The sequence below is a fragment of the Heteronotia binoei genome, chromosome 14, assembly GCF_032191835.1.
Source record: "Heteronotia binoei isolate CCM8104 ecotype False Entrance Well chromosome 14, APGP_CSIRO_Hbin_v1, whole genome shotgun sequence".
NCBI classification, from domain to species: domain Eukaryota; kingdom Metazoa; phylum Chordata; class Lepidosauria; order Squamata; family Gekkonidae; genus Heteronotia; species Heteronotia binoei.
In genome coordinates, this window is record NC_083236.1 from 71122277 (window position 1) to 71145273 (window position 22997).

At 51.3% G+C, this 22997-nt stretch overlaps 1 protein-coding gene across 1 annotated transcript in view; it reads left to right on the forward strand.

Annotated features, from left to right (window-relative positions):
- TANGO6 (transport and golgi organization 6 homolog) overlaps nt 1–22997 on the forward strand; it is a 69439-nt gene that overhangs the window by 5404 nt on the left and 41038 nt on the right. The window contains exons 3-11 of the mRNA XM_060254153.1: nt 1041–1157; nt 2166–2316; nt 3307–3443; nt 6112–6274; nt 6834–6916; nt 11635–11747; nt 13530–13706; nt 16807–16936; nt 21032–21223. Of these exons, the coding sequence (XP_060110136.1) occupies nt 1041–1157; nt 2166–2316; nt 3307–3443; nt 6112–6274; nt 6834–6916; nt 11635–11747; nt 13530–13706; nt 16807–16936; nt 21032–21223 (1263 nt within the window). The remainder of the gene's footprint in view (nt 1–1040; nt 1158–2165; nt 2317–3306; nt 3444–6111; nt 6275–6833; nt 6917–11634; nt 11748–13529; nt 13707–16806; nt 16937–21031; nt 21224–22997) is intronic.

Consider the following 22997-nt stretch of genomic DNA (forward strand, 5'->3'; position numbering starts at 1 on the left):
GAAGTGTGCCTTTAGTGTTGCCAGTCCTTGCCAACAGGGCGCTGAGGCAGTGTTGCAACCACAAAACATGGCCAGTGAGCACCTGACTGGTTGCGAAAGCATGCAGGCCAAGTGGCCCCCAGATGTTAGCTGGTTGAACAAAGCAAGAGTCAAGTTGCACCTTTAAGACCAACAAAGGTTACTCAGAATGTAAGCTTTCATGTGCTAGAAGCACACTTCATCAGACAATAGGATGGAATGGCAAGCAGTCCTAAATCTAGAGAAAGTGGGCAGTGAGTTAGTATGCAGAGTCATGGAAATGTTTTTTAGCAGATCCAAAGAATCACAAGTTGGGGTTTGGTGACTGCTAGTTTGGGTTGACTGGGCTAAAACAACAACGAAGGGTAATTAAGTTGGAATAGTAGATTGATGTCCATGTACTAAACCCGTTAAGTATCCTGGGTGTGAAGTACAATAAATGAGAGTCTGTTGTAATGTTAGCTCTTGGTTAAAATGAGGGCATAGAGTTAGCTGGTTGAGTCAGTGTAGATGCAGAGGCTGGTGCTGCCCGGGCATCAGGCAGATCTAGTGCCAATTGGAGGGCCAGGGTGGGATCCTGTAATTGGCCACCTAACTGTGTAAGGGGAGGCTGTGACGGGGAGCAGTGCAGTGGTCAGAAAGGAAGCGGCTGCTTTACCCTTTCTGTTCCTTCCATTCTCCTATTGAAAATCCAGATTTCCCCCCTGCAGAGGGGAAATCTGGGGGATCTGTATCTTTCCTCCATTGGGAGAAAAGCAGCTTGGGGAGGGTGGACAGATGGCATGGAGGGAAAGCGTTATTTGTTTTGCTACTGCAAATCTCAGTCGCTTTGCCTTTGAAGAAAATCAGTGTGATGCCAAAAGACCTGAACACAACTTCCTGGCAACCCTATGGTAGGTTGTGGCTAATGGCCAAGAGCCCACTCGAGGGAGCCAGAGCCCCCAAACAGGCTTGGCTGCCTTGCTTTGGTCTTGTGCAAACTATCCTCTCCCTGACAGAGACTTTTCTGTGGGACTTTTCAGGGCCTGACAGAAGAGGAGCGAACCTGCTGCAGAGAGGCGTTGCGGGGCCTTTTGGACCGGGTTTACCAGCCCCTGGTGGTTCGAGAGCTGCTGATTCTTCAAGGAGGATCCAAACAGGTACCAGGCTGCCATCGTGTTCTTCCCTGAGGAGGCCCCTGCCTCTGCTGCATTCTTGGGGAGCTGCTGCATTCCGTGTTGTTAAAGCACCTCAGGAGAGCAAGGAGGTTCACTTTTTACAGTAGGGAGTCAAAGGGTCTCTACTGGAAGACTGTGCTGGTGGGGATGAAAATCCCTTGCAGAGAGTTAGGTGTAAGACATAAGAGAAGCCATGTTGAATCAGGCCAATGGTCCATGCAGTCCAACACTTTGCATCTCATAGTGCCCCAAACCCAGGTGCCTTCAGGAGGGCCAGAATTCCAGAAGCCCTCCCACTGTGGGCCACCCAAGCACCAAGAAGACAAGAGTACCACTGCCCCAGGCAGAGTGTTCCCTCTAGATCAGGGGTGGCCAAATTGTAGCTGGGGAGCCACACGCCGCTCGTTCACACATATTGTGCAGCACTCAAAGCCCCCGCTGCTGGCCAGCTCGGAAAAGGCAGTGGTCTCTTTAAAACACTTCTCTCTCTTTTTTTTAATTTAAGTTTTATTAGCGTACAAAAAAAAAATTAAACAAGGACGGAGAATGCGGTTAAAGCGCTTAATGCATTATACAACTAACACATTCTTATTAATAATCAGTTTCACCTCAATATTGCTTTCGTTTTGTTCTCACTTACAAATCAAGTCTTCCGTATCCACTCAGATAACATTGTCCACTGTTTAAAACACTTCTTCAAGCCAAGCCAGCCAGCACTTTGGAGAATGCATTTAAAGTTAACTTGCTTTCTTTCCACATCTCCCTCCCTCATCTGATGTTTATTCTCTGTGGCTCTTCAAGTAAGCCAGCTTGGCAACCCGTGTAGCTGAGAGCCACTGATGGACTTTGCCTTTCTTGTTTGGGAGCCTCCTAATATCAAGAGAAGAGACCCTTGCAGGTCCTGATCTACCACACAAGCTGCGAGACGTCTCTGGCTGTCTCTTTCTTCATTCTGAAAGCTGTTAAATTCACTCTGTGTATCTTTTTCAGGCCTCTTATTCCAGTGGGCGTGAGGGTGAGCATCGCCTGGCTCCGGCTCCAGCCTGGCTCCGACGTCTCTGCGGGCAGCTGCTCTCCGAGAGGCTGATAAGGCCTGGGGGGGTTCAGGCTGTGATCCGTGGCATCCTGGAGGGAGCAGGAGGTGGGTAAGCTTACCGGTACCCTCGCCCACCCAGCTGCCCCTCCTCATCTGCTGGTAGGAGAGGAGAGGTGTTTGCTTCTCTCTGCCACTTGGGAGGTCTTGGGCAGTCCATGGCCTTTTTTCACCCAGAAGGATTTTTTTAGACAGCTCTGCGTCTCACTGGCAGAGATCACTAGAAGAAACCGGCTGTGCTGGTTCTGAATGGCAGGAGCTGTGGAGAGTGTAGGATGTTGCCTTTGCCTCTGTGGCTGTAGGAAGATGCCCAAGGAATTGCAGAACTGCATCTCAGGATTTCTGCCTGGTTCGGAGGGTTGTGGAGCTTGAGGTGCCACTGAAAGATGCCAAGTGGGCAGCCCTGTTGGTCCGAAGCAGTAGAACAAAAGTGGAGTCAAGTTTAAGACCAACAAAGTTTTATTCAGAACATAAGCTTTTGTGTGCTCCAAGCACACTTCATCAGACGAGGAATCCGGCACAGTGAGCAGAGCTTCATAGAGCTGGTGGGAAGCGGTTTAGAATGCAAAATGGTACAAATTTAAAGTCCAAAGACAGAATAGTAAAATTTGCTCAATTTGTTAATTTTACTGTTCTGTCATAGACTTTAAATTTGTACCATTTTGCATTCTAAACTGCTGTCTACCAGCTATATGTATTTCTGCTCACTGTACCTGATTCCTCGTCTGATGAAGTGTGCTTAGAGCACACGAAAGCTTTGTTGGTCTTAAAGGTGCCACTTGACTCCTACTTTGTTCTACTGAAAGATTCCCCTTGACTTGCTTTGGGTCAGCTGATGGGGAGGGGGCATTTGAGCCACCCACTTCCTGTCAGGGCTGTTTCCCCTTTGCCCAGAGGTTACTGGTGTGGGAGTGATCTGATAAGCACCCCTGTCCTCTTAGCCTGAAGATAAGAGGGAGTTGTTGGAGTGTGGAGGAAGTGGACAGACCTACCCCTGAGATCCTCATGTTGTAACATGCTCTCTCTGCTGCTTTCAAGCTGGGGCAGTGGGGGGCAGAGATGCCGAAGCAGCGGCAGCTGACTGGCGGAAGTGTGACTCAGTCGCCAGGATCCTGTCTTCTTGTCCTCAGCAGTCCCTGTCTTTGGAAGATTACTACCGGCAAGTGTGTCCCCAGGTATGCCCATCACTTCTCTCTGTGTGCAGACTGTTATCTGGCAGAACCAGGTTTGATTCCCCACTCCTTTACTTGCAGCTGCTGGAATGGCCTTGGGTCAGCCAGAGCTCTCTTATCTGGGAGATCTGGGTTTGATTCCCCACTCTTCCACTTGCAGCTGCTGGAATGGCCTTGGGTCAGCCAAAGCTCTCTTATCTGGGAGAACCGGGTTTGATTCCCCACTCCTCCACTTGCAGCTACTGGAATGGCCTTGGGTCAGCCAGAGCTCTCTTATCTGGGAGAACCGGGTTTGATTCCCCACTCCTCCACTTGCGCCTGCTGGGATGGCTTTGGGTCAGCCAGAGCTCTCTTATCTGGGAGAACCGGGTTTGATTCCCCCCTCCTCCACTTGCAGCTGCTGGAATGGTCTTGGGTCAGCCAGAGCTCTCTTATCTGGGAGAACCGGGTTTGATTTCCCCCTCCTCCACTTACACCTGCTGGAATGGCCTTGGGCCAGCCAGAGCTCTTGTACGAGTTGTCCTTGAAAGGGCAGCTTCTGGGAGAGCTCTCAGCCGCACCCACCTCACAGGGCGTCTTTTGTGGGGGGGGGGTAAAGGAGATTGTGACCGCTCTGAGACTCTGAGATTCAGAATATAGGGTGGGATATAAATCCAACATCATCTTCTTCTCTCCAACGGGCAGTGATTTGAGGTGCCTGCAAGGCAGGGGAAGGGCTGCTTCTGTTCTGCAGCCAGATGGGGAATTGGGTAGCCGCCTTGTGCAGTTCCAGCTTGGAGGAATGGCCTTTCCTTCTTATCCCGCATAAGGAAAGCGGGGTGCTGTACTTGGTTTCCCTCTCCTCCATGTTCTCCACACAATAGCCCTATGAGAGAGGTTTGGCTGCAGGAGAGTGACTGGCCCAAGTTCATCCAACCAAGGAAGGATTTGAGCCCTGGTTTGCCTCGCCCTTGTCTAACAACCTAAGCTCTACGCTACAGTGGCCTCTGGGAGGCTCATGGTGAAAAGAGTTGGGGGCTGGGCCTGCCTGCCAGACACATACTTTGCTTACTTGCTTGTGGGGAGCAAGGATTGCTGCTTGGAGACCAAAGAAGAAGGTTCTCTGGCTGAGCTGGGAGCTGGTTCTGTGCTCTGCAAGTGCTGCCAATGGGCTGTATCCTTCCAGCCTGTTTCACTAGTGAAAGTGTTTTTCTCTAGCCGAAAAAGTATTCTCCTGACAGGAGGGGGTGCAGTTTGCATCAAGCAGAAATTCTTGCTGTCCCTGAAAAAAAAACAGATTGTCAGGATCCAACCCATTGCATGAAATGAGTTGGTGGGCTAGTAAAAACCATTGGAGGCTGCTAATTGTTTCTTAAGAACAAGTCATGTCAGACTAACTTTATCTTCTTTTTTGAGAAAGTTACTACCTTACTGGATCATGGGAGTACTGTAGATATAGTTTATCTTGATTTCAGAAAGGCTTTTGATAAGGTTCCACATGTTATTCTTGTTGAGAAGTAAAATGTGGTTTGGATCCTGTTACCGTTAGGTGGATCTGTAACTGGTTGACAGATCGCACCCAAAGTGTGCTTGTGAATGGTTCCTCATCCTCTTGGAGAGGAGTGACAAGTGGAGTGCCTCAAGGGTCTGTGCTGGGACCTGTTTTCTTCAACATCTTTATAAATGATTTGGATGAAGGAATAGAGGGAATGCTTATTAAATTTGCAGATGATACTAAATTGGGAGGGGTCGCAAATAAAACAGAAGACAGAAACAGGATACGGGATGATCTTGACAGGCTGGAAGACTGGGCTGAAACAAATAAAATGAATTTTAACAGGGATCTTCATTTAGGTAGGACAAATCAAATGCATCATTAGAGGATGGGGGAGACTTGTCTTGGCAGTAGTTTGTGTGAAAAGGATCTAGCGGTCTTAGTAGATCATACACTGAACATGAGTCAACAGTGTGATGTAGTGACTAAAACGGGAAATGCAGTTTTGGGCTGTGTCAACAGAAGTGTCCAGATGACGCAAAGTGATGATATCGCTTTACTGTGCTCTGGTTAGACCTCACCTAGAGTATTGTGTTCAGTTTTGGGCACCACAATTTAAGAAGGATCTAGACAAGCTGGAATGTGTCCAGAGGAGGACGACAAAGATGGTGAGGGGTCTAAGAGACCAAGTCCTATGAAGAAAGGTTGAAGAAGCTGGGTATGTTTAGCCTGGAGAGGAGGTGGTTGAGAGGTGATAGGATCACCATCTTCAAGTACTTGAAGGGCTGTCATCTACAGGATGGGGTGGAATTGTTTTCTGTGGCCCTAGAAGGTAGGAACCGAACCAGTGGATTGAAATTAAATCAAAAGAGTTTCTGGCTCAACATTAGGAAGGACTTCCTGACTGTTAGAGCGGTTCCTCAGACGAACAGGCTTCCTCCTTGGGAGGTGGTGGGCTCTCCTTCCTTGGAGGTTTTTCAACAGAGGCTAGATGGCCATCTGACAGCAATGCTGATTGTGTGAACTTGGGCAGATCAAGGGAAGGAGGGCAGGATGGGTTGCATCGGTGCTTAGTTCCCGTGGCCCTTCCTTACATGCCCAGAGAAATGCTGATTCTCATTGGCAGAGTTTGGAGGCGCTGTCTGGGACAACGAAGGGGGCTTCTTGATGGTCACTGGTGCACAAATCCTCTTTCAGATTCTGCAGCTGCTTCTCATTCAGGATCAGCTCATCGCACGGCAGTTCCAGAGAGTTGCTGTCACAACGGCGCTCACCATGGCCAGAGAACACCCGCAGCAGGCCGAGAAGTATCTGCTGACCCCTCTGCTGGAACCGCTCCTGCGCTGCTTGGAAGGGGCAGGTAAGGGCTGCTCATCCTCCGGGAAAGGGACCACACCTGGGCTCTGGAGCTCTTTGTGCCGTCTTCATGTGCCGGGAACAGGGCTTTGTTCAAAAACCTTCTAATATGGCATGTTTTGCCTCGTGATTTTTTCATGTCTCCTTCCTATGTTGGGAGTTCTGCTGGCTCAGCCTTTTCTTAGCTGGTTTCTCAAGGACTAGTGTTTGCGATGGACTGTTCTGGTGGAAAAGTGTGTGTGTGTGCAGTGTGCTGTGAAGTTGCACCTGACTTATGGTGACTCTGTAGGATTTTCAAGGCAAGAGACGGACAGGGGTGGTTGGCCACTGCCTGCCTCAGCATAGCAGCCCTGGGCTTCCTTCCAAATACTAACCAGGGCTGACCCAACTTAGCTTCTGAGATGTGTTCTCATCCAGCCATCCTGGGCCAAACAGGTCAAGGGGACAGAAAATGGAATGGCCCACTAGTAAACTGCTCCCGGGTGGGGGGTTTCTTTCCCTCCTGAGGGCCTGGCTAGCTGAAGCCCAAGAGTTCTGACATCCTCCTGCTCTGTTCCCTTCAGAGCTGCCTCTGGAAGACCTACCAGCAGGGGCTGTGCTGGTGAAGGAGGAAGAGCTCACCGGGTGTGTGGAAAACGTCTTTAAGGTACAGAAGAAGATGATACTGGATTTATATCCCACCCTATACTCTGAATCTCAGAGCGGTCACAATCTCCTTTACCTTCCTCCGCCCCCCACCAACAGACACCCTGTGAGGAGGGTGGGGCTGAGAGGGCTCTCCCAGAAGCTGCCCTTTCAAAGACAACTCCTGCGGTTGCTCTGGCTGACCCAAGGCCATTCCAGCAGGTGCAAGTGGAGGAGTGGGGAATGAAACCTGGTTCTCCCTGATAAGAGTCTGCACACTTAACTACTACACCGAACTGGCTCTCAGCCTCTAACATCAGAGACCGCAGGCGGGGGAAGGACATGGAAGCACACGGAGCTGCCATAGTATGAGTTAGACCCTGGGTCTGTCCTGGTCAGTCTGGTCTGTTCCGACTAGCAGCCCCTCTCCAGGGTCTCGGGTGGAGCCTTTCGTGTCACTCAGCACCTGAGCCTTTTACCTGGAGAAGTCGGGGATTGAACTTGGGGCACTTTGTGTGCCAAGCAGATGCTCTCCCACTGAGCCACAGCTTTGGCTGTGATGTGGCATGTCAGGGCACTGGTGGCTCAGCATCTCCCTGTGAGCCCTCAGGTGCTCCAAGGTCTTGAAGACGCACCTGCCTGTGGGCCTGAGTCTCTCCTTCCAAACCAGGCATGTTGCCTTGGCTGTCTGGAGAGGCCTGGAAGCATTAGAGGCCCTTCCCGGGCTGCTTGTGCTGGCTTTCTATCCACGGAGGGCCCTCGGGCCAAATGTTGGGAGGGTACCCTGCTGCCAGTGCCTCTGCCTCGTGCTCTTCCCTGCTTGGGCTGAGACAGGCTTTCGTCTGGCCCCCTTCAGCAGGCCTGGGCCTAGGGTTTCTGGTGCCCCACGCCGCGCCCTGCACCAGCACGCCATTCTGTGCTCTTCTTGTATGTGCAAAATGCACAGGGCTCGATGACATCACCAGAAGTGATGTCATATGGGCTGCGTGCGCTTCATGTGAACACTCGGCCCGGTCCTCCCCCTCTTCAGACCACGACCAGCACAACCACGTTTAACTTTAAAAGGGGTAAATTCTCTGAGATGAGGAGGCATGTGAAGAGGAAACTGAAAGGAAAGGTAAATACAGTCAGAACCCTTGGGGAAGCTTGGAGGCTATTTAAAACTACAATCCTAGAAGCTCAGATAAAATATATACCACAAGTTAGGAAAGGCACAAACAGGTATAAGAAAAGGCCTGCATGGTTAACAAACAAAGTAATGGAAGCTGTAAAAGGTAAGGAGGACTCCTTTAAGCAGTGGAAAGCTAGTCCAAATGAGATTAATAAAAGGGAACACAGACTGTGGCAAATCAAATGCAAGACTGTGATCAGGCAGGCAAAAAGGGACTATGAGGAGCATATTGCAAAAAACGTAATGACCAACATTAAAAATTTCTTCAAATATATTAGAAGCAGGAAACCAGCCAGGGAGGCAGTGAGGCCCTTAGATGACCAAGGGGTAAAACGATTACTGAAGGAGGATAGGGAAATGGCTGAGAAACTGAATGCATTTTTTGTCTCCATCTTCACTGTGGAAGATGAGAAGTGTTTGCCCGCCCCAGAACCACTAATTTTGGAAGGGGTGTTGAAAGACCTGAGTCAGATTGAGGCGACAAGAGAGGAGGTCCTATAACTGATTGATGAATTGAAAACCAATAAGTCATGAGGTCCGGGTGGCATACATCCAAGAGTTCTGAAAGAACTCAAAGTTGAACTTGTGGATCTCCTGACAAAAATATGTAATCTTTCATTGAAATCTGCCTCCGTTCCTGAGGACTGGAAGGTAGCAAATGTCACCCCCATCTTTAAAAAAGGTTCCAGAGGAGATCCGGGAAATTACAGGCCAGTCAGTCTGACTTCAATACCTGAAAAGTTGGTAGAAACCATTATCAAGGACAGAATGAGTAGGCACACTGATGAACACAAGTTCTTGGGGAAGACTCAGCATGGGTTCTGTAAGGGAAGATCTTGCCTCACTAACCTGTTACAGTTCTTTGAGGGGGTGAACAAACATGTGGACAAAGGGGACCCAATAGATATTGTTTACCTTGACTTCCAGAAAGCTTTTGATAAAGTTCCTCATCAAAGGCTCCTTAGTAAGCTCGAGAGTCATTGAGTAAAAGGACGGGTCCTCTTGTGGATCAAAAACTGGCTAATTAATAGGAAGCAGAGGCTGATTATAAATGGGCAGTCTTCGCAATGGAGGACGGTAAGCAGTGGAGTGCTGCAGGGCTCGGTACTGGGTCCCATGCTCTTTAACTTATTCATTAATGATTTGGAGTTGGGAGTAAGCAGTGAAGTGGCCAAGTTTGCAGATGACACTAAATTGTTCAGGATGGTGAGAACCAGAGAGGATTGTGAGGCACTCCAAAGGGATCTGTTGAGGCTGGGTGAGTGGGCGTCAACGTAGCAGATGAGGTTCAGTGTGGTCAAGTGCAAAGTAATGCACATTGGGGCCAAGAATCCCAGCTACAAATACAAGTTGATGGTGTGTGAACTGGCAGAGACTGACCAAGAGAGAGATCTTGGGGTTGTAGATAACTCACTGAAAATGTCAAGACAGTGTGCGATTGCAATAAAAAAAGGCCAACGCCATGCTGGGAATTATTAGGAAGGGAATTGAAAACAAATGAGCCAGTATGATAATGCCCCTGTATAAATCGATGGTGCGGTCTCATTTGGAATACTGTGTGCAATTCTGGTGACTGCATCTCAAAAAGGATATTATAGCATTGGGAAAAGTCCAGAAAAGGGCAACTAGAATGATTAAAGGGTTGGAACACTTTCCCTATGAAGAAAGGTTGAAATGCTTGGGGCTCTTTAGCTTGGAGAAACGTCGACTGCGGGGTGACATGATGGAGGTTTACAAGATTATGCATGGGATGGAGAAAGTAGAGAAAGAAGTCCTTTTCTCCCTTTCTCACCGTACAAGAACTCGTGGGCATTCAATGAAATTGCTGAGCAGTCAGATTAAAACGGATAAAAGGAGGTACTTCTTCACGCAAAGGGTGATTAACCTGTGGAATTCACTGCCACAGGAGGTGGTGGTGGCTACAAGCATAGCCAGCTTCGAGGGGGTTGGATAAAAATATGGAGCAGAGGTCCATCAGTGGCTATTAGCCACAGTGTGTGTGTGTATTTGGCCACTGTGTGACACAGAGCGTTGGACTGCATGGGCCACTGGCCTGATCCAACATGGCTTCTCTTATGTTCAAAGGGAGCCAGGAAGATGGCCTCTTCCTAGCTCCCCCTGAAGAGGGAGAGGGATGGGCTGAGGGGTGGAGGCCGGGGCCCCAGAGCCCACCTCCCCCCCAAGAGCGACCCAAAGTTGCTCCTGCTGCTGCCCAGCAAGTGACGAGGTCGAGCTGCATTCAGGAGGGGCGGAGGCCGGGGCCCCGGAGGCTGCCTCCCTCCCCTCAAGAGCAGCTGAAAGTCGCTCCTGCTGCCACCCAGCAAGAGATGGCTGAGCCAGGTTTGGGTCGGCATGAGTGGGGAGGGGGCGCCTGCCCCTGCTGTGAAGTTGCGCCCTAGGTGGCCACCTACTTCACCGACTCCCACTCGCCGGCCCTGCCCTTCAGAAGTTGCCTTGCTTGCTTGGAAGCCAATGTGGCTCCTTTCCGTGGTGCTTTTGCCTTGGAGCTGAGTGCCGAGGATCATTGCTGCTGTGGTGTGTGTTCAGCTTTGCCTTCACGGGTGGACGCTGCCCTTCATGGTTTGCTCCGCTGGGAGTCATGCCTTGCCTTGAGTAGCACTGCTTGCCCAGCACTCTGGGATTTTAATCTCAGAAGAGGGGGCGGTGGGCTGGAAACCTTTCAAGTGGACTGATTTGCAAGCTTGCTTTCGGAAGCTGCTGGCTGGCAGCGCAGGGGAGATGGATGGCTCCTGTCTGGAGGAGGGGGGCTGTGGCTTAGTGGTGGAGAGTCTGCTTTGCATCCCGAAGGTCCCAGGTTCAATCCCTGGCAGCATCTCCCAAGGAAAAAGGACCAAGCAAGAGGTGCCTGATGGCCGGAAGAGCTGCTGCCGGCCCCTGATGGACGCTGGTCTGGTTTGGCATAAGGCGGCTGCGTGTGTTCAAGAGTGCCTGTTCTGCCTTCTGGCCCTGGGAACTGGGAGTGGGAAGGGAGAGGCAAGCAGACGCCACTCTCAGGCAGATCTTTGCCTGGCTAGTATCAGGGGGGGAGGGGAATGGTTATGTGCGGTAGGGAGAGGGTGCAACATTAGCAGCTCTCTGCAAAGCAAGAGCCCTTGACCAGAAGGGGCGTTAAGAAAACCTACCAAATCTTCCATGATAGAGCTGGTAGCTGTAAGGGCCCTTGCCCTTCTTTTAAGCATGAGGGGCGAGAGGATGGCCCTTCAGCAGCTGCCAGAACAGACAAGGCAGGTGGAAGCCAGTCCCGGGGGCAGCTGGGTGGCTGCAGAGTAGATCCCTTGCTAGGGGCTTCACCAGGGAGGGAGGGAGGGAGGCCGGTCCCCAGGGGCATGAGGCCATCTCAGGAAGATCTTCTTCCTCCCCCTTGTGGGATCTGCTTCCTGGCCCAGGGCATGGCTGCTGCTCTGTGTTCGCTGAAAGCCTCCTCTCCTGAGATGGGGCCTGCTGTGCTACTGGGAGACATGACCCTTGTGGCCTGGCAAGGGAGGGGCCTGTGGGCTTCCTGCTCTCCCCCTCGCTTCATACGTGTGCATTCTCGCCACTCTTCCCAGGTGTATCTTGCTGATCACGAGCCTTCGGCCATGTTGCTGGGCTCCTTGCAGCCAGCACTAGGAGCCATCTTCTCCCTCTGCTGCTTCACCAAGCAAAATGTGTCTTTCTTACGGTAAGGAGTCTGACTGGAAAGGGGGCGGGCTCTGCCGGTGAGTTCTTCTGATCGTAACTTTTTGGGGTGGCCTGGGAGGAACCTTCCTGCAGGGAGGTGCAGGACGTGGCTTGCAGCTGCTGCTGCTGAAAGTATCTTGTTTGGAGTGCGGTTTCTGCTTTGCAAGAAGCAGGGCAGTGCTTGGCTCTGGACAAAGGCAGACTGCCTACCCCAAGGAGCCGATTGGCGGTGCCTTCGTTGTGGCCGGGCCATGCTTGGGGGAAAAGAGCTCACTTGCTCCAGGGAAAGGAAGACTTGTTTAAGAAACAGGAGTACATGCATGCTGCGTAGTGCCCCTAAATGAGCTGGCAGGGAGGGGTTCCCAACCTTTTAGAGCAGGGGTGTCAGACATGCAGCCCAGGGGTCAAATCAGGCCCCCGAGCAACTGGCTGTCATCTGCTTCCTTCTCCCTCTCTCTTGCTTCCTTCTGCATAACAGCTTCCTTTGCAAGGATTGCTCAATCACGCAGCAGAGCTACTGAGGCAAGCCTCTCTTTCTTCTATTGGCTCAGGCTCCTCCCCCTCCTGGTCCTCTGGGGAAGGAAGGAGCCTTTAAGCTTAATGAGTGCTAATGTTTTAAGCATGTTTTAAGGTGTTTTTTAAAAAAAACAAAAACCTTTAATTACGTTTGTCTTTGTCCTTTATAAAGTTTATATCTCTGCTACCTGGCATTACATTTTATGACATTCATGGCCCAGCTCAACAAGGTCTCATTAACGTCAGATCCGGTCCTCCTAACAAATGAATTCGACATCCGTTTTAGAGCCTCTGGGGATCTTTGGAACTTTTAAGCAGCATTGTGGGTGCTTTCACAAAATGGCTGCTGCAGGTGGCGGAGCCACTCACAAAGCGGCTGCTGCAAAGGCGGAGCCACTCACAAAACGGCTGATGCAGGAGGCGGAGCCACTCACAAAATGCCTGCTGCAGGAGGCGGAGCCACTCACAAAGCGGCTGCTGCAGGAGGCGGAGCCACTCACAAAGCGGCTGATGCAGGAGGCGGAGCCACTCACAAAGCGGCTGCTGCAGGAGGCGGAGCCACTCACAAAACGGCTGCTGCAGGAGGCGGAGCCACTCACAAAGCGGCTGCTGCAGGAGGCGGAGCCACTCACAAAGCGGCTGATGCAGGAGGCGGAGCCACTCACAAAGCGGCTGCTGCAGGAGGCGGAGCCACTCACAAAGCGGCTGCTGCAGGAGGCGGAGCCACTCACAAAGCGGCTGCCGTGGCTCTCCTTCCATCACAGTGGGGATCCTTGTGCCATGGTGGCAGCTGCTGCTGAAGCATTGTTTTTTAAAAACAGCACAGCTGAGCAAAGCAGAAGCCTTGTGGGGCAGGAGGAACACCTGACCCTGCCCATGTCCTGAAGACACTTGGGGGGCACCAGGAGAGGTGTCAGCGGGTGCTGTGGCACCAACGGGCAGCTTGCTGGGAATCCCAGCCGAGTGTTTCTGCCCAGCCCGCAGGTGGCTCAGCAGTGCTGCCCTGTTCAGGTGCAGAGAAGAGCCAGAGTCCCGGAGCACCTCAAAGACTAACAAAATCTGTGGCAGGGGAGGAGCTTTTGTGCTGGGCAGTGCCTCTCGAAAGCTCCTCCCCGCCACACATGTTGTGAGTCTTCCATGTGCTCCTGGACTGGTTCTTTTCCTGTTGCTACAGACGGACCAGCAGGGCTCCTGATCTGGATGTGTTCAGATTTTTCTCTGCCGGCTGGTGTGGCTGACCCTTCCCTGTGGCTCTTCTCTTTTGCAGCGCCCCGTGCCAGGAGATCCTGCGGTGGTTCTTGGAGAAGCACAAGCGAGAGGCAGCGCTGTCCTTTCTGGAAGGCCTGGCGAGGCTGGGAGGGGGCATCCGCTTTCTCCACCCGCTTTGCCAGTTTCGAGCCGCCAGCGAAGGGGGTGCTGTGATCGCCGTCAGAGAGGCTGTCGGGTGAGGAGCCGAGTGAGGCTGGGTGATGCTGCAGCCAAAGGCCTTTGGGGGCATGAGCCTGAGTGGGGTAGGAGAGAGACTGGTGGACAGTACCCAGGTTTGAATCCCTTCTTTGACCACGGAAGCTCGCCAGGTGACCTGGGGCCCGTCACAAACTCTCAGTCCAGGAGAACCTTAGAGACCAACAAGATTTTGGGGGTCAATCTCTACTGGAGTGGCCAAACTTGCTTAATGTAAGAGCCACAAAGAATAAACGTCAGACGTTTGAGAGCCACAAAATGTCAGAGGTTTGAGAGCTGCGAAGAAGGGAGGGAGGGAGGGAGGAAAAGAGGAGGAGGGGAAAAGAAAGGAAATTTAACTTTAAATGCTTTCTCTAAGCTGCCACCTGGCTTGGCTTGGAGAAGTGCTGTAAAGAGACAAGTGCCTTCTCCAAGCCAGCTGATGGGGTGGTGGGGGCTTTGAGAGCCACACAATCTGTGTGGAAGAGCCACATGTGGCTTCCAAGCCACAGTCTGCCTATCCCTGATCTATACCTTATGACTAACAGCCACAGATGGACCTCTGCTCCATGTGTTTATCCAATCCCCGCTTGAAGCTAAGCTTTTAGCTGTCTCTACTTCCGGCCGCAGTGAAATCCATGTGTGAATGACTCTTTGGGCGAACAAGGACTTCCTTTGATCTGTCCTGAGCCTGCTGCTCATTCTCTTGGATGTCTGGCAACATACAAATGATTCTTCCGTTTGCCTTAGAATCACTCCTGATTTTTGACTCACGTTTCCCTACAGCATCTTTATTTCAGTATTTATTAGACCAGTATTACTACTTTGTAATTGAACTTTTTTTCTTCTTTACAATGCATCGCTTTACTTATATTTTGTGGTGGTCTTGGGGTTTGGGGCTTCAGTCTGAGCCAAGTACTTCAGCCCTTATCGGCTAACTACCAGAAGAACTGTTTTCTGGGATTCCCCTTGTAAGTATCCTGCCTTCCATGGTCTACTTCCTTATTACAAGGCCTGGAACGGCTGGAGGCTTTTCTCTTGCTCTCTGGCAAAGCTCCCTGGGCCCCTGCTGCATCCCAACATGCTGTCCTCAGACACTCCATTAGGGGGATGGTCTGCAGCCTGCCTGGCCCAAGAGACTGGCCTTTGCCTGGCCCAAGAGACTGGCCTTTGCCTGGCCCAAGAGACTGGCCTTTGCCTGGTCCAAGAGACTGGCCTTTGCCTGGCCTGGCTGTGGCTGTGGAGAGCCAGAGGCTTGGGCACCATGGGAGAGGGCCCTCGTTGCTTCCACAGATGGAGGCCAGCTGGGTTTCGGGCTGCTCTTGGAGCCCTTTACTTACTTGATGCAGAACTACTCCCTGTGGTATGCCGAAAGAGCCCCAACCCCACAAGTGGCTGGAGCACATATCTGCTCCTGGAGAGCTCTGCACAAGGCCACTCTGGCCTTTGCGTTTCCACTGGAAGGAGTGCATGGAGTTGCCACAGATGTTTCTCTTGTGACTGCGTGTCCAGTCCCTGTTTGGGTGGGAGGGAGTTGTCGCAACAGGGCAACTGTTGCTTTGGCAGGGCTTGGGGTTTGCTGCCGACAGGAGGGGCCACCTTGGGTTTGCAGGCTGGGAAGAGAGCCGGTTTGGTGTGGTGGTGAAGTGTGCAGACTCTTATCTGGGAGAACCGGGTTGGACTCCCCACTCCTCCACTTGCAGCTGCTGGAATGGCCTTGGGTCAGCCAGAGCTCTCTTATCTGGAAGAACCGGGTTTGATTCCCCACTCCTCCACTTGCACCTGCTGGAATGGCCTTGGGTCAGCCAGAGCTCTCTTATCTGGGAGAACCGGGTTTGATTCCCCACTCCTCCACTTGCAGCTGCTGGAATGGCCCTGGGTCAGCCAGAGCTCTCTTATCTGGGAGAACCAGGTTTGATTCCCCACTCCTCCACTTGCAGCTGCTGAAATGGCCTTGGGTCAGCCAGAGCTCTCTTATCTGGGAGAACCGGGTTTGATTCCCCACTCCTCCACTTGCACCTGCTGGAATGGCCTTGGGTCAGCCAGAGCTCTCTTATCTGGGAGAACCGGGTTTGACTCCCCACTCCTCCACTTGCACCTGCTGGAATGGTCTTGGGTCAGCCAGAGCTCTCTTATCTGGGAGAACTGGGTTTGATTCCCCACTCCTCCACTTGCACCTGCTGGAATGGCCTTGGGTCAGCCAGAGCTCTCACAGGAGGTGTCCTTGAAAGGGCAACTTCTGTCAGATCTCTCTCAGCCGCACACATCTCACAGGGTGTCTGTCTCCTGAGAGCCGGTTTGGTGTGGTGGTGAAGTGTGCAGGCTCTTATCTGGGAGAACTGGGTTTGACTCCCCACTCCTCCACTTGCACCTGCTGGAATGGCCTTGGGTCAGCCAGAGGTCTGGCAGAGGTTGTCCTTGAAAGGGCAGCTTCTGGGAGAGCTCTCTCAGCCCCACCCACCTTACAGGGTGTCTGTTGTGGGGGAAGAAGATATTTTTAAAAAGGTAGTCCCCTGTGCAAGCACTAGTCGTTTCTGACTCTGGGGTGACGTTGCTTTCACAACATTTTCATGGCAGACTTTTTTACAGGGTGGTTTGCCATTGCCTTCCCAGTCATCTACACTTCCCCACTAGCAAGCTGGGGACTCATTTTACTGACCTCGGAAGGATGGAAGTCTGTGTCAACCTGAGCCAGCTACCTGAACCCAGCTTCTGCCGGGATCGAACTCAGGTCTTGAGCAGAGAGTTCAGACTGCAGCTTTACCATTCTGCACCACGGGGCTTATATAGGAGACTGTAAGCCGTTCTGAGACTCTGATTCAGAGAGAAGGGCGGGGAATAAATGTGCGGTCTTCTTGTGGCTGGCTTCCCTCTCGGAGCAGCCTCTGTGGCAGGCAGCAGTGCCAGAGGGTTGTCTCTGTCCAGGTACAGGGCTGTGTGGTGTTTGGGCTGGCTTGTTGTGTAGCAGCCCAGTGACTTGCTCTCAGTGGATCAGAGGAGCCCTCTTTGGTCAGGCAGCAGCAAGGAAGGGAAGGGAAGGGGCACTCTGGATTGTGCCCCAGCCTCCCTCTGAGGAAAGCTTTTGCCTCTTGTCTTCCCAGGGATGATGAGGAAGAAGAGCTCTATCAGAAGGTTTCCTCGGAACAGTGGCAGCTGGAACAGCTGGTGGACTTGTTGTCTCTCTGCCAAGGCAGCGGCCTGGCTGGGGACCTCTTCCTCCATTGCTTGAAGGTAAGGCAACAGCACAGGAAGTGACAGAAAGTGTTTGTGGGGGGGGGGGGCAGGCAGGGTCGGCTTCCCCAGAAGCTGCTACTTAATCAGTGCAGACAGATGTGTCATTCGCAGCCCTGGATCTGATTTCCGCCCCCCACAAAGGCTCATTCCAGGATGCAGGGAGGTGGAACGATGCAATCCCAGGGGAAGGGCTTGGGGTCTGAGAGAGACAGCCTTTACGGATGGAGGAATCCGGGGAGAAGAAGCGTGAAATTGTTTGTTCCGATTCAGGAGCCCCCTCTCCCACATTTCTCAGGTGTGCGGATTCTTCTTTCATGAGGCTCCTTTGATGTGAAGAAATCTCACAGTGTAGAGCCCGGCTGGGTCTCAGAGGTGGCTGGTCCATTAAAATAGAAGAGACATTTGATTTCAGGGGCTTTCTTGCATGGCTATTGGTAAAGAAGAAGAAGACCGCAGATTTACACCCCGCCCTTCTCTCTGCGTCAGAGTCTCAGAGCAGCTTACAATCTCATCCTATGAGGTGGGTGCGGCTGAGAGAGCTCTTACAGAAGCTGCCCTTTCAAGGACAGCTCTGCGAGAGCTATGGCTGACCCAAGGCCATTCCAGCAGCTGCAAGTGGAGGAGGAAGAGAAGAAGACTGCAGATTTATACCCCGCCCTTCTCTCTGCATCAGAGGCTCAGAGCAGCTTACAATCTCGTTTATCTCCTTCCCCCACAACAGACACCCTGTGAGGTGGGTGCGGCTGAGAGAGCTCTTACAGAAGCTGCCCTTTCAAGGACAGCTCTGCAAGATCTATGGCTGACCCAAGGCCATTCCAGCAGCTGCAAGTGGAGGAGGAAGAGAAGAAGACTGCAGATTTATACCCCGCCCTTCTCTCTGCATCAGAGTCTCAGAGCAGCTTACAATCTCCTTTATCTCCTTCCCCCACAACAGACACCCTGTGAGGTGGGTGCGGCTGAGAGAGCTCTTACAGAAGCTGCCCTTTCAAGGACAGCTCTGCAAGATCTATGGCTGACCCAAGGCCATTCCAGCAGCTGCAAGTGGAGGAGGAAGAGAAGAAGACTGCAGATTTATACCCCGCCCTTCTCTCTGCATCAGAGTCTCAGAGCAGCTTACAATCTCCTTTATCTCCCTCCCCCACAACAGACACCCTGTGAGGTGGGTGGGGCTGTGAGGGCTCTCACAGCAGCTGCCCTTTCAAGGACAGCTCTGCTAGAGCTATGGCTGACCCAAGGCCATTCCAGCAGCTGCAAGTGGAAGAAGGGGGAATCAAGCCTGGTTCTCCCAGATAAGAGTCCACACACATAACCACCACACCAAACGGAGTGTTTGAAAACCTTGCCCCGATCCTAAGAATTGGTATGCCTGTGAGTTCACAGCAGGTAGCTGCAGGTGGGCAGCCCTGCTGGTCTGAAGCAGGAGAACAAAGTTTGAGCCCAGGGACACCTTGAAGACCGACAAAGTTTTATTCAAGGGACAAGCTTTTGCGTTCAGGCACACTTCTTCAGACACATTGAAATGGAAGTTACCAGTCCCATTGAGGGTGAGCAGCAAATTAGCATGTAACCTGATGCAGATGTTTAACATGTGCAAGGACCAAACAAGAATAGCAAGCTTAGTTTATGTGGTCACCATTTGTTTGGATTTAATTTCAGGTGGGAAACATAGTGAAGCAAATACCTCAGAATTGGCGATTGATGGGCAGCAGAATACTTAAGAACATAAGAGAAGCCATGTTGGATCAGGTTGATGGCCCATCCAGTCCAACATTCTGTGCCACACAGTGACCAGAAACCTGGTGCCATTCTGTGCCACCAGTAGGACCAGAACTCCAGAAGCCCCCCCACTGTTGCCCCCCCAGCACCAAGAGTGCAGAACATCACTACCTCAGACAGAGGGTTCCATCTATGCCTTGTGGCAGCCACTGATGGACCTCTGCTCCTTATGTTGATCTAGTCCCCTTTTGAAGCTAAGCTTGTAGCCACCACCACTTCACCAAGGGCAGCTGCTGTGAGAGTCCTCTCAGCCCCACCCTTCTCACAGGGTGTCTGTTGTGGGGGAGGGAGATAAAGGAGATCGTGAGCTGCTCTGAGACTCTTGAGTGGAGGGCGGAATATAAATCCAATGTCGTCGTCTTCTTGCAGCAATGAATTCCATGTGCTAATGACTCTTTGGGTGAAGAAGTACTTCCTTTTATCTGTTCTAAACCTACTGCTCATTAATTTCATTGAGTGCTCATGAGTTCTTGTTTTCTGAGAAAGGGAGAAGAGTACTTTTTTATCTTCTCTATCCCATGCATAATTTTGTAAATCTCTATCATGTCACCCCTCAGTTGGCATTTCTCCAAGCTCAAGAGCCCTAACCTCTTTAACCTTTCTTCATAGGGAAGGTGTTCCATTCCCTTAATAATTTTAGTTGCCCTATTTTTCCAATGTTTCCAATGCTATTACATCTTTTTTGAGGCACAATGACCAGAACTGTACACAGTATTTCAAATAAAGCCGCCCCGTTGGTTTAGATGTGGGCGTTATGATACTGGCTGATTTGTTTTCACTTCCCTTCCCAATAATTCCCAGCATAACCTTTGCCTTGTTTATTGCCATTGCACACTGAGTTGACATTTTCAGTGAGTTATCTGCCATGACCCAAGATCTCTCCCCTGGTCAGTTACTGCCAGTTTGGACCTCATTGGCGTATATTTATAGTTAGGATTTTTGGCTCCAACGTGCATTACTTTGCACTCACCCATGTTGAACCTCATTTGTCACGTTGACACCCACTCGCTCAGTCTTGACAGATCCCTCTGGAGTGCCTCACAGTCCTGTCTGGTTCTCACCACCCGAAACATCTTAGTGTCATCCAGAAACTTTGCCACTTCACTGCTTACTCCCAAGTCCAAGTCATTAATGAACAAGTTAGGAAGCCCTGGACCTAGCAGTGAGCCCATTGCTTGCCACCCGCCACTGTGAAAACTGTCCATTTAAAATAACTCTCTGTTTCCTATTAATTAACCAGAATTTTAATCCCCAAGAGGACTTGTCCTCTAGGCTTCCACCGCTTAAAGGAATCCTTCTTACCTTTACCGCTTCCGCTTCCAAGAATGCCTATTTGTATCTTTTCTAACCTGTGGTATATGTTTTATCTGAACTTCCAGTATTGCAGTTTGAAATCGTCTCCAAACTTCCCAAAGGGATTTGATCCTCCTTACCTTTCCTTTCAGTTTCTTCTTCACAGGCCGCTTAATTTTAGAGAAGTTCCCCCTTCTAAAGTTAAATGAACAAAGCAGGAGTCAAATTGCACCTTTAAGACCAACCAGGTTTTATTCAGAACGTACGCTTTCGTGTGCTCTCTAAGCACACTTCATCAGGCGAGGGGATCAGATATGCCTTTCAGTAGCATGTCAGCAGAGCATTCTGTTTGGGGGAGGGGGAGGAAGGGGGCCCAGGGAGGCCCTGATTGGTTGCTTGGCTCCAGAGCACCAGAAGAGCAGCCGGGATGAGAAAGAGTTAACCTTGGTTTCTCCTTGGGGCTGTTTTGACACCTGCCCTGTGTTTGAGATGTAATGAGGGGGGGTCTAGCTGTGAATCACCCCTCAGTGGGGAAGTCAGGCTTCCTGTTCTCCTTATCCTGTAATTACTTCCAGCCTTTTCTCCTGTCAGCAGCATATTAGCTGGGTTTTTTTACATAGTAAAAAGTCCTTTTTAAAAAAAATAAAAATATTATTAACGCCTGTGTGTTTGTGCGCATGTTGGTTGTTTGTATAATCTCCGTGCAGGAACAAAGCCAGACACAGAACATTCATGTGCATGCAGCTAGCAACACTCTTATGAGATAATCATCTTTGCTTCTTAATTAATTGTCCCAGACTGCTGGGATTGCTAAGTAAAAACATATTTACTTAATATTTCCAGACAGATTTCATTCTGAAAGCTGAACATATAAAACGTTTCACCAGAACCCCTTTCAAATCCTACCCAAATGTGCTGGTTTATCCCACCGCTGTTGCCCGTTCTGTATGGGAAAAGGAGCACAACCACAGGAAACGTCCCACTCATTCTTCTGCCGCTGTTTCTTCCTCCCTTCCTTGGCAGGAGTTGACGCATGTGGCAGGGCAAGGGGGTCCCAAGATGGAGTCTGTCTTGCCCTCTGACAAGAGTTCTCTGAACCTGGAGCAGTGCTGCAACCCTTCCCTCGAACCCCAAGAGAGAGAGCTGTGCGTGCTGCGCTTGGTGGCCATGTTGTGTGAGACCATCTCAGATGCGCTGTTCACGGACATTTCACAGGTACGTGGAGGCGTGGGCTCTTGGCCCACCCAGCGACTGGTAGTGAGCCTGCTCTGAGAGAAAGCACAAGTGAAAGAGCTCTCTGGGTGGCCCAGTGTTACCGGAAATGCTTGGGTCTCCCCTTTTGGATGGGGAAATTAGCAAGAGGGAGACTTAAGTATGATACAGAGGTCCGGTCTCATAAAGAAAAACTCCAGATCAAATATATTTATATAGTTTATTGGAAAATCATGTAAAAAGGTACATTCACGCACAGAAGCAGTGAAATGCACAGGAACTAGGAAGGATAGAGGTGATTGATAGGGATTTTCAGGGATTGTTGAAGGCAATACTATCCGTCCAGATGTGCAAAGGTCCATGGATCCATGAAGCAGAAGACATAAATGTGGAAAGTGGCCCAAAGAGTTTGGGGGTCCAAGTCTGCGGTAGGGTAAGATAAGACACACTGAACTGGCCTTATATTACCAAATTTGTGTCTCCAGGCAATGGTATAATGTGATCCATGACACAGAGGCCAGGTGACCTGTGACACTACATGACACTATTCCATGTGATCTCTGATGTCACAGAAGGGCCGGAAGGGGGAGAATTGAGTATTAATGGTTTAATCGATTGAGCTGTGATACCCTGAGGAGGAGTAAGTGTAGAAGACGAAGGGTTTGTCCAAGTGTCAGATGTTGCCATAGCAGTAAACAAAGGAAACGCTGAGTTGCAGTAAGGAGGCAAGGAGATGGCCACTTAATCAGTTGGCCGAGGATTCGGACAGAAACAATACTTACCGGTTGATCCCATAATAATCTCATCATTCAGTTGGGAGGAGGGAGTAGCCAGACCGGAGGGGTGGGGGGAGCCTGTGTTGCAAGCAGAGCCAGGTCCCTGCATGTTCCTCTGCTGTTTTGCACAGAGAGTGTTTCCTTGGCCGGATCTCTGACCAGAATCCATTTTGTTTCCTTAGCTTGGGAAGCAGCCGGGAGGGCCTTGCCTGCAGGATGGAGCGGAGGGGTGCCGAGGAGGGTGGCGAGGGCTGCCTGGGCTTCCAGCTTCCTTTGGATGCTGGGGGAGGGAAGATCTTGCTGCTTCAAGGCCTCCCACGGTCTCCTGGAGAGCAGGCATGTTGAGTGCACGGAGCCCTAATCCCTCCTGGCTTTGTCTTTCCCGTGGATAATTAGAGAGTTTGTTGAAAAGCTGAAGAAAGTCGAGGAAAGGAATTGTCATTGGGGTTGGGCACCTGTCAGAGTTTGTTTTCCAGCAGGTGGTTCTTGCGGTATATTTAGTTACCGAGCACTCCCTGATGCCGCTGCTTTGTCTGTCTTCCAGCGACGCAGGGGACTGGTGGGCAGGCCTGGCATGAGGTATCACTGGGACATCAGCTTTTCTCTCTGCTCCCCCCCACCCCTATTTGGGCCCCCTCAGAGGCAAGCGCATGGGGGCTTTGGGGAGAGTGGTGCCCCAGAGGTTGCTTGTTGGAGTTCAAGGGGAGCCACGCCTTGGGCACTGCTTCTGTGGGGTCATCCACATCCCTCTGAATGCCAAGCTGCAGGGAAAGGCTCATGCCTGCAGCATCCTGCTGGTGTGTGTGTGGGGTGGGGTGGGGGGGTGGGGAATGGCTTCCTGCAGGTCTCTGTCTGGCCCCTGCACGAGGCAGCCCGTTGAGCTGATCCAGCAGCAGGGCTGCTTTTAGGCTCTGCAGTCCTTCTGAGTTGAGTGCTGCTCCTGTCTGCCTGGTGCTGCCAACAGCCAGAGGTGCCTTGAGATCTTGGTTGCTGCCGCTCTG